This window comes from Haematobia irritans, chromosome 1, assembly GCF_050003625.1.
Source record: "Haematobia irritans isolate KBUSLIRL chromosome 1, ASM5000362v1, whole genome shotgun sequence".
Taxonomy (NCBI): domain Eukaryota; kingdom Metazoa; phylum Arthropoda; class Insecta; order Diptera; family Muscidae; genus Haematobia; species Haematobia irritans.
This window is the reverse complement of record NC_134397.1, coordinates 190,168,818-190,187,080: the sequence shown is the minus strand read 5'-3', so window position 1 is coordinate 190,187,080 and position 18,263 is coordinate 190,168,818. Positions and strand designations below refer to the sequence as shown.

At 35.0% G+C, this 18,263-nt stretch overlaps 1 protein-coding gene across 1 annotated transcript in view; it reads right to left on the bottom strand.

Moving 5' to 3' along the window:
• LOC142234013 (odorant receptor 13a-like) overlaps positions 1 to 16,892 on the bottom strand; it is a 102,072-nt gene extending 85,180 nt beyond the window's left edge. Inside the window, exons 1-6 of the mRNA XM_075305075.1 lie at positions 16,860 to 16,892; positions 16,484 to 16,803; positions 15,951 to 16,424; positions 15,777 to 15,876; positions 6,945 to 7,052; positions 6,617 to 6,877 (exon numbers count right to left, since the gene is read on the bottom strand). Coding sequence (XP_075161190.1) covers positions 6,617 to 6,877; positions 6,945 to 7,052; positions 15,777 to 15,876; positions 15,951 to 16,424; positions 16,484 to 16,803; positions 16,860 to 16,892 — 1,296 coding nt within the window. The remainder of the gene's footprint in view (positions 1 to 6,616; positions 6,878 to 6,944; positions 7,053 to 15,776; positions 15,877 to 15,950; positions 16,425 to 16,483; positions 16,804 to 16,859) is intronic.
• Positions 16,893 to 18,263: the final 1,371 nt, after the last annotated feature.

Sequence of the window (18,263 nt, the reverse complement as noted above, 5' to 3'; positions counted from 1 at the left end):
CCCAGCAGATAATTTCCCAAATCACATAACAAAACAAGCACAACAAAAACTAACAGCCTTTCCATCAACAAAGACCGTAGAAACGATAACAAAGGATATGTAGTTTTTTTTTGTTTCAGCACAAACTGTTGAAACAAAGTGAACCAAGTTGATATGAATCCAAATTGGCAATTCCATTGGTTGAGATGACATCAATTTTCGATTTATGTAAAATGATTCGCTTTTTCGTGAAAGAATTTTAAAATCTTCTTTTGCGAGGCATATCGTTGAAGAATCTCGTTTGGGTTGTACTTTGTAGGAAATATACCCAAAAGAAAAGTGAAGTAAATTGGAATTGGAGTGTGGATAGAACAAAGAATTTGAAAGCTAGTGTAAGATTAAGATAAAGCGAAAAAAAATTCTTAAATTTAAAGAAATATAATTTTTTGACAATTGTTTAATATAACATAGAGCAAGTTTTACTTGTTTAAAATTTTTATTAAAAATATATTATAATTGTTGAATATAATTCAAAATTATTTATTGTTAGTTATAGAATCATCGTTGATTTTGGTCCTCCAGAAATGAATTGAGTAATGCAAAATATGATAACGATGAATATACGATCTGGAAATGTAATAAAAAATTATATGAAATTTGGTATATAATATATATATATATATATATATATATATATATATATATATATATATATATATATATATATATATATATATATATATATATATATATATATATATATATATATATATATATATATATATATATATATATATATATTTTTTTTTTTTTTTAATAATTATTTTATGAGATTAGTTCATTTTTACTGATCACATATGATTGGAAAGGGATATACATGCGTTGATGATTTATTATTTTATTATGCGTTGGTGATTTATTATTCCAGCGACAGTTCAAATAAATCATTACAAAAAGTTTGATAGGAATTTTAATATAATTTGATGGGGAATAGCCCAAAGCAACATTTTATAAAGTTTTTATTCTTTAAAATAGATTGTGGAAAAAAGTAATCGCGAAAAATAGCGATTTTAGCGGCTAAACTCGAACTTAATACCCATCTTAAGAAATAAAGTTGTTCGTGATTGAATTCAAGCACCATAATGTGATTGATTTATATTTGCCTATCTTTGCAGCTCTCAAGCATGTAAATCTGAATTATAACAAGAATATACGGCCGTAAGTTCGGCCAGGCCGAATCTTATGTACCCTCCACCATGGGTTGCATAGAAACTTGTACTAAAGACTGTCATCCACAATCGAATTACTTGGGTTGCGATAACACTTGCCGATTGCAAGGTATCTTAAAACTTCTTAACACCGTCTTCTTCACTGTAAGTTAGTCCACACGGGGTATATATTAAACAAAAAAAAGCTCGATTAAATACGTAAATAATTCAGCTTGACAAAATTTTCCATAGAAATAAAATTTTGACAAAATTTTCTATAGAAATAAAATTTTGACAAAATTTTCTATAGAAAAACAAGTATATACGGCCGTAAGTTCGGCCAGGCCGAAGCTTATTTACCCTCCACCATGGATTGCGTAGAAACTTCTACTGAAGACTGCCATCCACAATCGAATTACTTAGGTTGCGGTAACACTTGTCGATGGCAAGGTATCTTAAAACTTCCCAACACCGTAATATATACCACATAGTCCATACGGGGTATATATTAAACTAAAAAGGCCGATTAAATACGTATATAATGAAGTTTAAAGTTTCTATAGAAAAAAAAAATTTGACAAAATAAAATTTTGACAACATTTTCTATAGAAGTAAAATTTGGAAAAAAATTTTCTATAGAAATAAAATTTGGAAAAAATTTTCTATAGAAATAAAATTTTGACAAAATTTTCTATAGAAATAAAATTTTGACAAAATTTTCTATGGAATTAAATTTGGAAAAAATTATCTATAGAAATAAAATTTTGACAAAATTTTCTATAGAAATAAAATTTTGACAAAATTTTCTATAGAAATAACATTTTGACAAAATTTTCAATAGATATAACATTTTGACAATGTTTTCTATAAAAATAAAATTTTGGTAGATTATTTTTGGCTCGAGTGGCAACCATAATTATGAACCGATATGGGCCAATTTTTGTGTGATTGGGGATCGGCTATATATAACTATAGACCGATACGGACCAATTTTGGCATGGTTATTAGCGGCCTTATACTAACACCACGTTGCAAATTTCAACCGGATTGGATGAATTTTGCTCCTCCAAGAGGCTCCGGAGATCAAATCTTGGGAACGGTTTATATGGGGCTATATATAATTATGGACCGATATGGACCAATTCTTGCGTGTTTCTTAAATACCACATTCTAACACCATGTTCCAAATTTCAACCGGATCGGATGAATTTTGCTCCTCCAAGAAGCTCGGGAGGACAAATCTGGGTATCGATTTATATGGGGGCTATATATAATTATGGACCGATATGGATCAATTCTTGCATGGTTGTTAGAGACCATATACTAACACCACGTACCAAATTTCAATCGGATCGGATGAATTTTGCTCCTCCAAGAGGCTCCGGAGGACAAATCTGGGTATCGATTTATATGGGGGCTATATATAATTATGGACCGATATGGATCAATTCTTGCATGGTTGTTAGAGACCATATACTAACACCACGTACCAAATTTCAATCGGATCGGATGAAATTTGGTTCTCTTAGAGGCTCCGAAAGCCAAATCGGGGGATCAGTTTATATGGGGGCTATATGTAATTAATGACCGATATGGACCAATTTTTGCATGGTTGTTAGAGACCATATACTAACACCATGTACCAAATTTCAGCCGGATCGGATGAAATTTAGTTCTCTTAGAGGCTCCGAAAGCCAAATCGGGGGATCAGTTTATAAGGGGGCTATATGTAATTATGGACCGATATGGACCAATTTCTCTAAGAGCAATCGCAAGCCAACTTTGGGGGTCCGTTTATATGGGGGCTATACGTAAAAGTCGACCGATATGGACCAATTTTTGCATGGTTGTTAGAGACCATATACTAAAACTATGTACCAAATTTCAGCCGGATCGGATGAAATTTGCGTCTCTGAGAGCAATCGCAAGCCAAATTTGGGGGTCCGTTTATATGGGAGCTATACGTAAAAGTGGACCGATATGTCCCATGTGCAATACCATCCGACCTACATTAATAACAACTATTTGTGCCAAGTTTCAAGTCGATAACTTGTTTCGTTCGGAAGTTAGCGTGATTTCAACAGACGGACGGACGGACGGACGGACGGACGGACATGCTCAGATCGACTCAGAATTTCACCACGACCCAGAATATATATATACTTTATGGGGACTTAGAGCAATATTTCGATGTGTTACAAACGGAATGACAAAGTTAATATACCCCCATCCTATGGTGGAGGGTATAAAAATTTGACAACATTTTCTATAGAAATAAATTTTTGACAATAAAATTTGACAAAATTTGCTATAGAAATAAAATTTTGGCAAAATTTTCTATAGAAATAAAATCATGACAAAATTTTTTATAGAAATAAAGTTTTGACAAAATTTTCTATAGAAATGAAATTTCGACAACATTTTATATAGTAATAAAATCTTGACAAAATTTTCTATGGTAATAAAATTTTGACAAAATTTTCTATAGAAATAAAGTTTTGGTAGATTATTTTTGGGGATCGGCTATATATAACTATAGACCGATATAGACCAATTTTGGCATGGTCGTTAACGGCCATATTGACCGGAGGTCAACTCTGGGGATCGGTTTAAATGGGGGTTATATATAATTACGACCGGTATGGACCAATTTTTGCATGGTTGTTAGAGACCATATACTAACACCATGTACCAAATTTCAGCCGGATCGAATGAAATTTGCTTCTCTTAGAGGCTCTGCAAGCCAAATCTGAACGTCCACTCAAAAAAAAGTTTACTTGGATCCAAAGATTTTAACCTTCGTTTAAGGATTTTGGTATTGATTCCGAGCCAAAAATGCGGCTTCTTTAAAACAAAGACATTTGTTAGGGACCTCCCTGGCTTTAAATCTAGGATCGATAAAATTAAAATTGGATACAGATCTCATTCGTCGAATTTTTATTCTCTGTTTGTGATATATTAATAAAGGTATTCATGTACAAACAAATTCCAGTTTCAAAATCCAAATTATGCCAAGCTCTTCAAGGGAGCCACCGTGGTGCAATGGTTAGCATGCCCGTCTTGCATACACATGGTCGTGGATTCGATTCCAGCTTCGACAGTATGCTGGTGATATTTCTGAAGGTTTCAAAACTTCTCTAAGTGGTTTCACTGCAATGTGGAACGCCGTTCGGACTCGGCTATAAAAAGGAGGTCCCTTGTCATTGAGCTTAACATGGCATCGGGCAGCACTCAGTGATAAGAGAGCAGTTCACCAATCTGGTATCACAATGGACTAAATAGTCTAAGTGAGCCTGATACATCGGGCTGCCACCTAACCTAAGTACTTCAAAGTAAAAACTGTTTTCTTAATGCTAAAAGAAATTTTAATCCAATGATGCAAATCCTTAAAATAAGTGTTAGCCACATATGTCAGTTGAGTAAAAGACTATTTCTTTAAATTAAAAATTTTTCTCTTTATTTCAAGGAACATTTGCCTTACTTCAAAGATCTACAACTTCAACAGAGGGACGCAAAATTTCAAGATTTATATCCTAAATTTAAAAAAAAAAATTTTAAATTAAATTTAAAAAAATTTTGAAGAAAGGTTTATAAGCTTTCTTTTAATTAAAATTTCATTGTTTTAAACAACTTTGTCCTTAGCATTGCGTAAATTTTGAGTCCCAAAATTTAAGTTGCATAATCTTCCATATTAGGTCAATATTTTTTTCAGTGCAGAATATATATACTTTATGGGGTTCTAGAGCAATATTTCGATGTGTTACAAACGGAATGACAAAGTTAATATACCCCCATCCTATGGTGGACGGTATAAGAAAGTATATACAGCGAAACCTTTCGAATTTGTATACTCCGAAAAAGCGGACACCTTCCAAAGTGGACAACTTTTCTGCAACCTTTTCTATATTATCACCTTAATATTAACCCATCAAAAGTCGACACCTCCCAAATGTGGACCATTCGTAGACGACCGTGGGAGATCTCATAAGACGTTATAACGATGTCCATCTGCCTGTCTGTTGTAATCACGATACTGCCTTCAATAGTCAATATATCGTGCTGAAATATTGCGCAAACTTGTGCTGAAATATTACACAGATAGGTAAAGTTCCAAGATAGGCTATATAGGCCCAGGTTTTTGATATAAAGTAAAACCTCTGAAAAGTGGACACCCATGGTCACCTAAATTTTGTCCAAATTTGAGAGGTGTCCAGGTATGAGAAGTTAATTTTAATGTGTTGATATAACGTTGTCCCCAGACAACTGTCCACATGTGTAAGGTGCCCGGTTTTCAAAGTGTCCACGTTCGAGAGGTTCCACTGTAACCCCCATATAAACCCACCCACCGATATAAGACCTTAATCAACGCAAATTTGAATCGGTCCATGTGTTGTTATAGCCCCCATATAGGTCTCCCAATTTTATTTCTTTGGCTTCTACAATTTGCAATTTTATCCACACCGATCCAAATATGGAGTGTATCGGTTTATGTTTTGATATAGCCCAACATAGACCGATCTTCAGATTAGACTTCCTGGACTTCTAGTCACCGCAATTTTTATCAGATTTCAATGATATTGGAAACCCAGAGATACCTTAGGACCTTAAAGGTATGCTGAATGTGATGTATCCCGAATTCATCTCTTGGGCTTCTAGAAATATCAATTTTTATCCTATTTACTTGAAATTCAAACGCCAGAGGTATAATGTGTGTATCGGTCCATATTTTGGTATATTCCCCATTTAGAGCGACAGAGCCATCGTGCTGCAATAGTTAGCATGCCCGCCTAGCATACAAGAGATTATGAGTTCAATCCACGTTTTGACCAAACATCAAAAGTATTTTCAGCTGTGGATTTTCCCTCTAAGTAATGCTGGTGACATTTCTGAGTGTTTTAAAGCTTCTCTAAGTGGTTTCTCCGTAATAGGGAACGCCGTTCGGACTCGGCTATAAAAAGGAGATCCCTTGTCATTGAGCTAAACATAGAATCGGGAAGCACTCAGGAGTCTGAATAGTATAAGTGAAAATGAATCCCGTTGCCACTATGATTAACATAACTTGTCGTCAAACCCCCTGAAATTATATATATTTTCGAGTAAACCGCTACGACGAAGAGTTTTAAAGGAAAATAGTTATCTCTTATTCATGGTGGTGGGTATTTAAATTTCCACTCGGCCGAACTTAAGGCCGAATATACTTGTTCTTTTATAATACAACCCAGGTACTGTGACCAATCCTTGATTTTATTTCTTCATCTTCTTTTTCTTACCGTAAAAGTGAAAACTTAATGCTTCAATTGAAAAAAATGTCCGTTCGCTACTTGCAACTACTTTTGTGAGCAACATAAAAACCAAATACTGGTGTACACATAAATAATTCATCCTTCCATATACCAACCACAATGTGCATTATGATATCTATATCTTACCCTAGTAAAAGTTTCCAGTGAGAGTGGGACATAATTCATGGCAGATAAGTGCAATGAACGTTGACTGCGCATTGCCATAAAGTTAATTTTTTGTTGAAATCCTCTTTCAGATGGATGATAGTGAACATAAGGCCACATGGGGGATTTTTTAAAAAGTGCTTCTAAATTCTCATTATCCTCTTGGAGAAATACAGTTGCATCTTTAGATATTCGTCCACCTTCCCAATTACAATGAAACAAATAGGTGGCAGTTTCCAAAGACTAGATAAAAGTAAAAAAAAAAGATTTAATAAATTTTAATATAAATTTAATCGGAAGAAATACATACTCGAATTATCAAAATATTACCAAGCTTACAAATTACAAAGAGTTGTCCCGTAACCGTTAAGAAGTACAGGAAAAATCTCATAAATTCGCTAAATGAACTGAGGCCATTCTATGGAAAAAAAATAAAAGAATAAAATATTTTCAATTTAAAAATAAGTTTATATAATTTTGTGGTTACTTTGTGACAACACAAGAATGTTTTTCATATGTTTGAGTGTAAAAGTTATATGTTTGGAAATCAAATTTTTTAACACAGTATTTTTAGGTGGAAGCATATAATGTTCATAAACTGGCATAGCATGTTTGGGACATATATGTTAATTAGAACATATTAGGTTTGGACATAAAATGTTTGTAAATATAATATGCTTAGATGCAAACATATATTAATTTGGAAATAGCCTATAAACATATATGTGTTTAGAAAGAGAGACCTAGAGAGTATGCTGCAAATAAAATAATGGAAGTAACCAATTGGCGCCTTAAAAATATATCCACGCAAAGAAAATTTCATTAAAATTTTTTACTACCAGTGTATGCCCTAAGGTGAAACATAATATGTTTGAACAATACAAACCATATTTTGTTTGGACCAATCCTGAAAATATATATGCTTGAAGTAAAATGTGTTTGGAGTATACGTTACAGAAGCGATTTGTTTGAGGGTGCAGGTAAAACACATCCGATAGAAGATTTTACCAGTACGCTTTAGAAATTGCAATGAGAAGTAAAATTTCGACTTTTTCAAAATATGAAGATGCTGACTCTTCAATTTTTTTAAATTTATTTTTGCAACAGTTGACTTTATAACATTTTGGAAAAGTCGATTTTTTTTAATATTTTGAAAAAGTCGACTTTCGGCTTTTACGATCAAGTCAACCTCTACTTTTCAATTTTTATTCCCTCCACCATAGGATGGGGGGTATATTAACTTTGTCATTCCGTTTGTAACACATCGAAATATTGCTCTAAGACCCAATAAAGTATATATATTCTGGGTCGTGGTGAAATTCTGAGTCGATCTAAGCATGTTCGTCCGTGCGTCTGTTGAAATCACGCTAACTTCCGAACGAAACAAGCTATCGACTTGAAACTTGGCACAAGTAGTTGTTATTGATGTAGGTCGGATGGTATTGCAAATGGGCCATCGGTCTAAACTTACGTGTAGCACCCATATAAACGAACATCATATAAACGAACATAATTATATATAGCCCCCATATAAACCGATCACCCGATTTGGCTTGGGGAGCTTCTAAGAGAAGCAAATTTCATCCATCCGGCTGAAATTTGGTACAGGGTGTTAGTATATGGTCTCTAACAACCATGCAAAAATTGGTCCACACCGGTCTATAATTATATATAGCCCCCATATAAACCGATCCCCCGATTTGGTTTGCGGAGCCTCTAAGAGAAGCAAATTTCATCCCATCCGGCTGAAATTTGTTACATGGTGGAAGTATATGGTCTTTAACAACTGTGCACAAATTTGTCCACATCGGTCCATAACTATATATAGCCCCCATATAAACCGATCCCCCGATTTGGTTTGCGGAGCCTCTAAGAGAAGCAAATTTCATCCATCCGGCTGAAATTTGGTACAGGGTTTTAGTATATGGTCTCTAACAACCATGCAAAAATTGGTCCACATCGGTCTATAATTATATATAGCCCCCATATAAACCGATCCCCCGATTTGGCTTGCGGAGCCTCTAAGAGAAGCAAATTTCATCCCATCCGGCTGAAATTTGTTACATGGTGTTAATATATGATCTCTAACAACCATGCAAAAATTGGTCCTCATCGATCCATAATTATATATAGCCCCGATACAAACCGATCACCAGATTTGTCCTCCGGAGCCTCTCGGAAGACTAAAATTCATGATTCAGTTGAAGTTTGGTACGTGGTGTTAACATATGGCTTCAAACACCCATGCAAAAATTGGTCGAAATCGGTCCATAATTATATATAGCCCCCACATGAATCCCCAGATCCCCAGATTTGACCTCCGGAGCCCTTTGGAGGACCAAAATTCTTCCCATTCGGTTGAAATTTGGTACGTGATGTTAGTATATGGTATCCAACAGCCATGCAGGAATTGGTTGATATCAGTCCATAATTATATATAGCCCCCATATAAACCGATCCCCAGATTTGACCTCCGGTGCCTTTTGGAGAAGCAAAATTCATCCGTTCTGGTTGAAATTTAGTACGTGGTGGTAGTATATGATATTTAAGAACCATGTCAAAAGTGGTCCATATAAGTCCGTAATCATATATAGCCCCCATTTAAACCGATCCCGAGATTTCGTTTTGGAGCCTCTTGGAGGAATAAATTTCATCCGAGTCAGTTGAAATTTGGTACATTGTGCTAGTAAATGGCCGTTTTAACCATGCCTGATACCTTATCCATATCGGTCTATTGTTATATATAGCCCTCAGTTAAATCGATCCCCAATCGCAAAAAAATTGGTCTATATCAAGTTTATAATTGTACGTATATAGCCCCCATATAAGCGACCCCCATATTTCAATTCTGGCTCTCTACGTACCGTGCAAAAGTCCATATCGATTCGTAATTATTTGTAGACTGACCTATACACGCAAAAAAATAATTCTTTCCTCCCAAACGAAATTTTAGACAAACAAAGTTCGTTTCTCATTTGCTTTTCGTTGAAAGGAAGTGTATTTGGAAGAAAAGTATATACTTTTTGTGATAAACGTTAATCCTTGCCAGGATGTAAAAGCAATTTCATAAAGACTAACTCAAAAAAATTTTTTTTTGGCTAATTGCATTTTCCCTCACATCTTTCTCACTTCCACGAAGTTTTTTAGTTCTTAGCACCTTTTTCTGTAATACAAACAATGTAGAAGAAATTATACGATTAAATTTTTAAATTTTTTTTACCTTTCGCCTGGACTGAGAATCGAACCGCGGACCATGCAATTTGTAAGGCAGCACACTATCCACTGAGCTACATAGCTGTTATTGTCATCAATAGCTACTTATCCATATAAGTTATATTAATATAGCATAGCTTGCGGCGCCCACGAGCCGATTAAACAAAGTTTATTTAACAGAAAAATACATTTAGTTTGGGACCGTGGAGCAGTGGTTGCTACGTCGGACTTGCATGCCAAGGGACGTGGGTTCGATCCCTGCTTCGACCAAAGTCTTTTTTTTTTTTTTTTTTTTTTTTTTTTTTTTTTTTACATATATTCCAGATATGGTCGGAAGATTCCGAAAAAATTTTCAACATTACATTCTACTATATTAAATTTTTACTATGAACTGTAAATGTGTCTTATTAAAGACCTAAAGTCAGAAAAGAACAGTGTTTGATATAAACGAAATGGACTGTGTTGTTGGTTCAAAAATAACTCTGTTTATTGAAAAAATAAAAATTGTGTAACAAACGAATTTTTTGGTGATAAAAGTGTATACTTTTCGAAGCAATTCAAAAAACTCTAACAAAAGAAAAACGTTTTCGGTACACATTTTCCAAACGTTTTTTTTTCTTTGCGTGTACATACCTTTTTTGTCTGATATATACCACGTATGGACTAACTCACAATTTAGAAAACGATGTTAAGAAGTTTTAAGTACCACAACCCAAGTAATTCGATTGTGGTTTACAGTCTTTCGTAGAAGTTTCTTTGCAATTCATGGTGGAGGGTACATAAGATTCGGCCTGTCCGAACTTACGGCCGTATATACTTGTTAAAGTTGGATTAATTGATTTTTGTCACTACACTGAAAAAATAGTGAACCCACTAGGAAAGATACCTTTCGATTAATTTTAGAAAATTTGGAACTTTTTTAGAAAATTTTAACTAAACGGTATTACAAGCGCTGGCATCACTCCGATATGGCAAAAATAAGTAAATATTTTTCGACAAATTCAAGAAAATTTATTAGACATAGCTACATTTTTTCAGTAGTTAAAGAAGATTTTGTAGTTTTAAGAGAAATCTTGGAGTTCAAAATTGCAAGAATGTCTTTAGTGACATACGAAGTTCACGATGGACACATTTTTAGTAAAATTTACAAATTTAAAGAAATAATGAACTATTTTGTAAGAAATACGAAATTAGGAAATCTTTATGCTTTATTTGTGTATAACCTTTTCCCGTTTTTTAGTTCATTTAACTAACATACGCAAAAAATTATTTGACTAAAATAAACTTTTTCCAAACATAATGATTCTATGAACTAATATAAAGTTAATATGGCTTTAGTGAAATAGAGAGTTCACTTTTTTTTGAGTGTATAGATAAATAGCCGATTTTGAACAAAATTTACAATTAGATTTTAAAGATCACAAAAGGGGAGCCAGCGGGGTGCAATGGTCATTCCGGCTACAAAATGGGGATACCTTGTTATTGGGCTAAACATAGAATCGGACAGCACTCATTGATTGAATAGATAAGTTCATCATGGGTGGTATCCTAATGGACTGAATAGTCTAAGTGATCCTGCAATAACGGGCTGCCAATGTATCTTACATAACCTATAACCGTACAAAGGATCATTGGTTCAATCCCAATTTCGAACGAACACCAACTGGAACTGTAATGCTGGTGACATTTCTGAGTTATTCAAAGCCTTCATCGCTATGAGGAACGCCGTTCAGATTCGGCTGTAAAAATGAGGTCCCTTGGCATCACAGAATCCGTATGTTATCGAAACGATGCGAATAAGTAGTGCATGCGATGGACACTACATCCATTGATCAGTCTGTTATAATTATTTTCGGAATAAATTCTCAAACATTTGAATAAATCACAAATTTTTAATTTGCGCTCCCAACTACACCAGGCACCCAACATGCATATTCGTGGCTTAAAGACCAAGAACCGCAAGGCATGTGGCATGACGTTTGAAGTGAGCATGTGATGGTGATTGACAAAAAAAATATTGGAAGCAGATATCCCAGTTAATGGCTTATGAAGGAATGAATTTCAGGAAAATCGGACAAAAATTCCGGTGTCTAGGAGCCCAAGAGTCAAATCTGCAGATCGGTCTATATAGGGGTATATCAAAATATGGATTGATATGCCCCATATACCGCGTACTTATGTGTGGACCCTAAATACCTCTAGAATTTCAAGTTCAGGCAAATCGGATAAAAATTGCGATGTCCAGAAGCCCAAGAAGTTAAATCAGGAGATTGGGCTACATGGGGGATATGTCAAAATGTGGACCGAATTACACACTTATGTATGCATCCAAAATACTTCTTGTCTATGAAATTCAGACAAGTATGATAGCTTCATTATTTAAGACTGTAGCGTGATTATAACAGATATACGGACATGGTTATATCGTCTTAGAATGTCTCATTGTTCAAAAATATATATATCTTCTATCTTCTATATATATAAAATTCAATCTATGTTTGTTTATTTGTTTGTTTGTATGTTCCGAGTTGGCTCCGAAACGGCTGAACCGATTTACTTGCAACTTTCAGAGATCGTAGGGGGCGTTCATGTGGTGAAAATAGGGTACCTCATTTTTTGACACCTGGTCGCGGGGGGGGGGGGGGTGGACCTCCCCTTTGTCAAACTTTTTGAAAATTGGACCAAAGTTGACCGATTTGCTTGAAATTTTCATTGAAGATTGGGGTTGGCATCTAGACAAAGATCCGCTACTTTTTATTTCGATATTTGGTGGCGGAGGGCTGCCTGCCCTTTGTTCGACTTTTTTAAAGTACAGTGAAAAAACTAAAATTCTCTAAAATATCTGAGATTTACAGAGAACATGTGGTGAGGTTATAGAATTAATATGGGGTACCTGATGATTTCATATGTGGATGGGGAGGGGGACCTCCCCCTTGCCCTACTTTTTGAAACTTGGAACAAAATTATGCGATTTGCTTGAAATTGAATGTTGGGGTTGGCATCTAGACAAAAATCTGCTACATTATTTTTCGGTATTTGGTCGGGGAGGGGAACCTCCCCTTTGCCGATTTTTTGTTTTTTTTTTGTTTTGAAAGTACAAACAAAACTAAACTTCCCCGACTGAAATTTTACGGAAAAATGGGTTATGGAATTTATATCAGGTTCCTGATTTTTTAATAAAAATAAAAGGGCATAGGGAGACATCCGCTTCTCTTAAGTACATATAGAGAAACAATTAAACTTTACCGAGGTACTTGAGGACTGGGGAGAGGTTACGATATTAATAGTTGATACCTGATTTTGTGATATTTGGACGGAAGAGAGGCCGCCCCTTTAGGCTTATAATTTGCTTGACATTTTCTGGGACGTTTTCAAAAGATACGCTACATCACTTTTCGATATTTGGTCGGGGAGGAGGTCCTCCTCTAAAACTGCAAAAAAATTCTTAAGTTTTCTTGCAATTTACAAAAGCAGTGGGGGAAGGTTATGAACGAAGAGGCAACCTTCCTTGCCCCACACTTGAAGGAAAGTTTCAAGAATTTTCAGGGAAGGTTAGGGGTGCTATTCACTACGGACGTCCCTTTAAAACAATAGAGCAAAATTTAAACATCGCCGATCTACTTGAAATTTACAGGGAACGTGGGAGGAGGAGATTAAATTTATACATAATTTTTAAATTAGTATATGATTTTTCGATATCTGGTTGGGGAAGGGGAAAATTGAAATAAACTTTGTCGATTTACTTCGATAGAATTTATAGGGACCATTGAGTAGTTGCGAAATTAATATAGGGTACGTGATAGTCCGATATCAGGTCCGGGTGGAGCGAAGGTGGGGGGAGGGTTCCCTTTTGTCCGTTTTTTTTTATATTAAATTGAAAGTAGAGGGTTGTCCGTAAATGGGAACTCGGTACATAATTTTATGATTTTTGCACAGGCTTCTGCCAGACTTCTTTTTAGTAAAGAACTTAAATTTACATGAAATTGGCAGCCAACGTAGAGGGTGCATCATTTTCAACATTTTAGCAAATGTTAATGTGGTAAAATTTTTTACTATTTTTGCTTTTTCCGATTTATTGGATGGGAAACTGTAATTCTTTGTATGTTATTATAATATAGTGCTTAATTTTCAGATATGTTGAGGAGAATGATACCTTCCCTCGACAAACCACACTTAAAATTCACAAGAAATATAGAAGATTGTCTAACTACTTGAATACAGAACATTATTAAAAAAATTTGGTGGAAAGGGTACACCCTCTCCCGCCGTATTTGTACCTATAAACGAAAAATCAAGTAGTCCGATTTGTTTAAAAGAATTGAAATCTTTTCGAATTTGTTTTCAGCACGAAGGATATAGTTGACTGAGTTAACGCAAAATGTTCCTCCAAATACGCTTCGGAAGGCGCAGCGAAGCGGGCCGGGTTAGGCTAGTATTTTATACAGTCGAAAATCAATATTTCGATGTCTTACAAACGGAAGGACACACTTTCTATTAGAGGTGTGCACGTGAGTAATATTTTACTCACGCACACTCACGCACGATATTGTTTGGTAAGTCTCACGCACACTCACGAAAATAAAACTTTTATTCACGCACGAAAATGTCGTGACTCATGAAAAATACCGTGACTCGCGGAAAATATCGTGACTCACGAAATATGTCGTGACTCACGAATAATTTTATGAGTAATTTACCTGAGGGACGTGTCTGCAATAGAGGTGTGCACGTGAGTAATATTTTACTCACGCTCACGCACATTCACGACGGAAAAATCTTACTCACGCACGATATTTCTTGGTAGAACTCACGCTCACGCACACTCATAAAAAGAAAATTTGTACTCACGCACACTCACGCACGAAAATGTCGTGACTCACGAAAAATATCGTGACTCATGAACATTTTTTTGAATAATTTATCTTAGCGACGTGTCTGAAAACATGAGCACGATTAAAATCGAGAGAGTTATTAAACTCTTAACATCCTAGGTGTCACTAAAATTGCAAATGAATTTAACTTTTAAGCGTTTTATGTTGGAGAGCGGGATTATTTTCGTGAGCGTAATTCGTTACTCACGCACACCCACGAAGATATTGTTTTCGTGACTAACGCTCACGCACGACGTTTGTTAATCACGCTTACGCACACTCACGCCGTTGCCATGAGCGTGACTCACGACTCACGCGTGAGTCACGAAAATTTTCGTGAGTTACGACAATTTCGTGTCACGTGCACACCTCTAGTCTGCAATCATGAGCACGATTAAAATCGAGAACGTTGCAAATGAATTTAACTTTTAAGCGTTTTATGTTGGAGAGCGGGATTATTTTCGTGAGCTTAATTCGTTACTCACGCACACTCACGAAGATATTGTTTTCGTGCCTCACGCTCACGCACGGCATTTTGGTTTGTTAATTACGCTCACGCACACTCACGCCGTTGATATGAGCGTGACTCACGACTCACGGGTGAGTCACGAAAATTTTCGTGAGTCACGACATTTTCGTGTCACGTGCACACCTCTACTTTCTATACCCCCATCCCCATTCTATGGTGGTGGATATGAAAAGATTGATTAATTCCGTAGCGTAGTGGAATACCGAAAGTTTTTAAGATTTCAAGCAAAGAAAAATGCCGAAGCAGAAGCTTAATTTTTGTATTGTGTTCCGTCCTTCAGTTCTTTGGCTGTTAAAAATGTTCTCAAGACATTATTTTAGTCCTTTGCAAAATAATGCAGCTTTTCTTTTTTTTTACTCATGAAATCGAACTTAGTACCGGTCTTAAGTGTGAAATTATATTTTTTTATGTGTGAAGAACTGTGGTTATTTGTTTTAGCAGTTAGTATTATTTCGACGATTTTATACATTTTTATCACTTTTCGGCCTTACTTATGTACTACCAGCCGCATATTCGTTCTCTTACTCACAATTAAAAATTGAAATCCACCAAATCCAATTTGTAATGTAGCAGTTGCAAAGATAACAGATAATGGAAAAGAATAGTATACTTTCAGTTCATCACTAAATCTGTAGAATATGAAAAATTTGTTTAGATTAAAATTCAGTTAAATTCAGTATTTCTAAGAAAACTTTAACATTACTTTATAAGATCATTGTGACGAACAATTAACTCTTGCAAACGATTTTCGTACTTTGCATGCAATTGCCACAACTCTCTTCCATTTGTTGTGGTTATTTCACTCTTCCACTCTGTATGACATTCTGGAATCAAACGATCAATCTCTCCATGTAGAATTTCAAATTGACCACATAAAAAGCTAACAAAAAATGACATCAAACAATCCATTGCGTATATCGTAGTTGCTCCCGTAAGACCGAATACATAGGTACCCATAGTGGTGAGTATGAAATTTGTAGGTTTTTGAACATCATAAGGCAAATACATATTATAGGACAAGTGTTTATCGGGAGACTGCAATGTTTGACCATTACTAATATAAAAGCCAACAGGTGTTAAAAGATAAGCAAGTGTCATCAAGACAATACTGATTCCCATATACATTATAGGCTTCATCCTTCGAATGCATTGGGCAAACACAGAAGGATAGGCTTCTCTGAAAAATATTAGAATGTTTCCAATTAGGAAATTTGAATAATACCCGTCTACACTTACTGTCTTATCCAAATGGTATTCTGAAAACTTAAGATTATCTTACGAAGACTCTGGTCTGAATAGCGCATATGACACATGCGAAGAAAAACCAAAGAAGACGTTAGAGAGATACAGAGATTCTGGACTGCTTCAGACAAACTCAAATTGTCCTGCAGTGTGTAAGCTAATGCGGATAAAACTAAACCGAAAACTCCACAAATGATAGTCAAATTCCACAAACTATACATACGATATAGAATGCGATATATAAAACTGTTCTCATCACCATCAGTGGGCCAGAAACCATTTATTTTGAAAGCAATATGAAAATAGAATGGTATCTGAATGGGGTCATTATATCTGGATTTTGATTCTAAGAAAAATTTCATTTTTCTACTTTGCTTTGCAATTGTTGGAGAGACACTGACATTGTTGTCACTCATTTGTTATTTTATTAAGTTACTTTGAAACGTTTTTATAAATTATTAATCAATATTATTTCAATTGGTAATTATTAATGACACTTTAGGCAAAAGTTTACATTTTCAATGTATGTTTGTTCACAATTTGTGATGGTTTGCTGTACAATGGTAAGCTAAACTTTTTGAGGTCCGTCATGAAAGTTAGGTTAGGTCATGAAAGTAAAGCCTAATCTTTGTGTCGTCGCAAAATATTACATCTCCCCAAATCCCCGCCTGTATCGAAATGTGTTCTATTGCAAACTATAGTAGTTTTTCAACATTTTGTTGGGAAAGGAAAGGCTATTTTCTCGCTGATCGAGAGGAGTATTTGTGTTTTAATTGAACCTTTCGGACAGTCTCATGTGATATCTATTTCCCGCAGTCATTTTTCAAGTCTCATACAAGTTCTCTTGTGCTGCATTGGCGATTATTATAGACAGATTTAATAATTTTGTTTTCATCCCTCCGTTTGAGTCGCCCATCTTTTTCTGTCCGATTTATGGTAATATATACTGTTCTTAATTTTAACGAGAACATTTCTGCTAATTCTTTTGCAGTTTTCCTTTTTTAATAATAATAATACTCTAACTGTATTACATCATTACTGACTCTTTTGCCCGGCATTTTAATTTTCGACATAATACAGAACGACTTGCACTTTTGGTGATATGATTGCAACTAAATACATCCCTTCCCGTCCACTGAATGGAAGCAAAACCAAACTAACAACAACAAGTATATAAAGCAGTAAGTTCGGCCGGGCCGAATCTTAAATACCCACCATCATGAATCAAATATTATAGTTTCCTGTGAAAATTTCAGGGAGATTTGGTGACAAGCAGATCAGTTCAACCAGTACACTTCCCGAATATAAATTCAAAGATGTTACCTATGAAGACTAGATCAGATTCTGGATTTATAAGAACCATATTTGAGTTTAAAGGAATCATACACATCGTGTGCAAGTGTGCAAGAAAATGAAATAACGCCTTGATTTAAAATCTAACATCTGTAGATTTTTACCCCCATTATCTAAATGCTTACCAGAAGTAAAATCTAGTAACTATAATTCAGTTTCAAGCAATTTTCATTATCAGTGCACATGGACCGATATTCACCATTTTCGGCACACCTTTTTATGTTCCTAAAATACTTCTAGATTTAAAATTTCATGCCCAAGAAGTAAAAAAATGGACGAAACACGCCATTTTCGGCTCTCATATTTAAGGTCCTAAAATACCTGTAGATTTCTCATTTCAGGCAAATTGGATAAAAACTACGGATTCTAGAAGCCTAAAAAATAAAATCATTTCTTGCACACCTATTTGTATTCCTAAAAA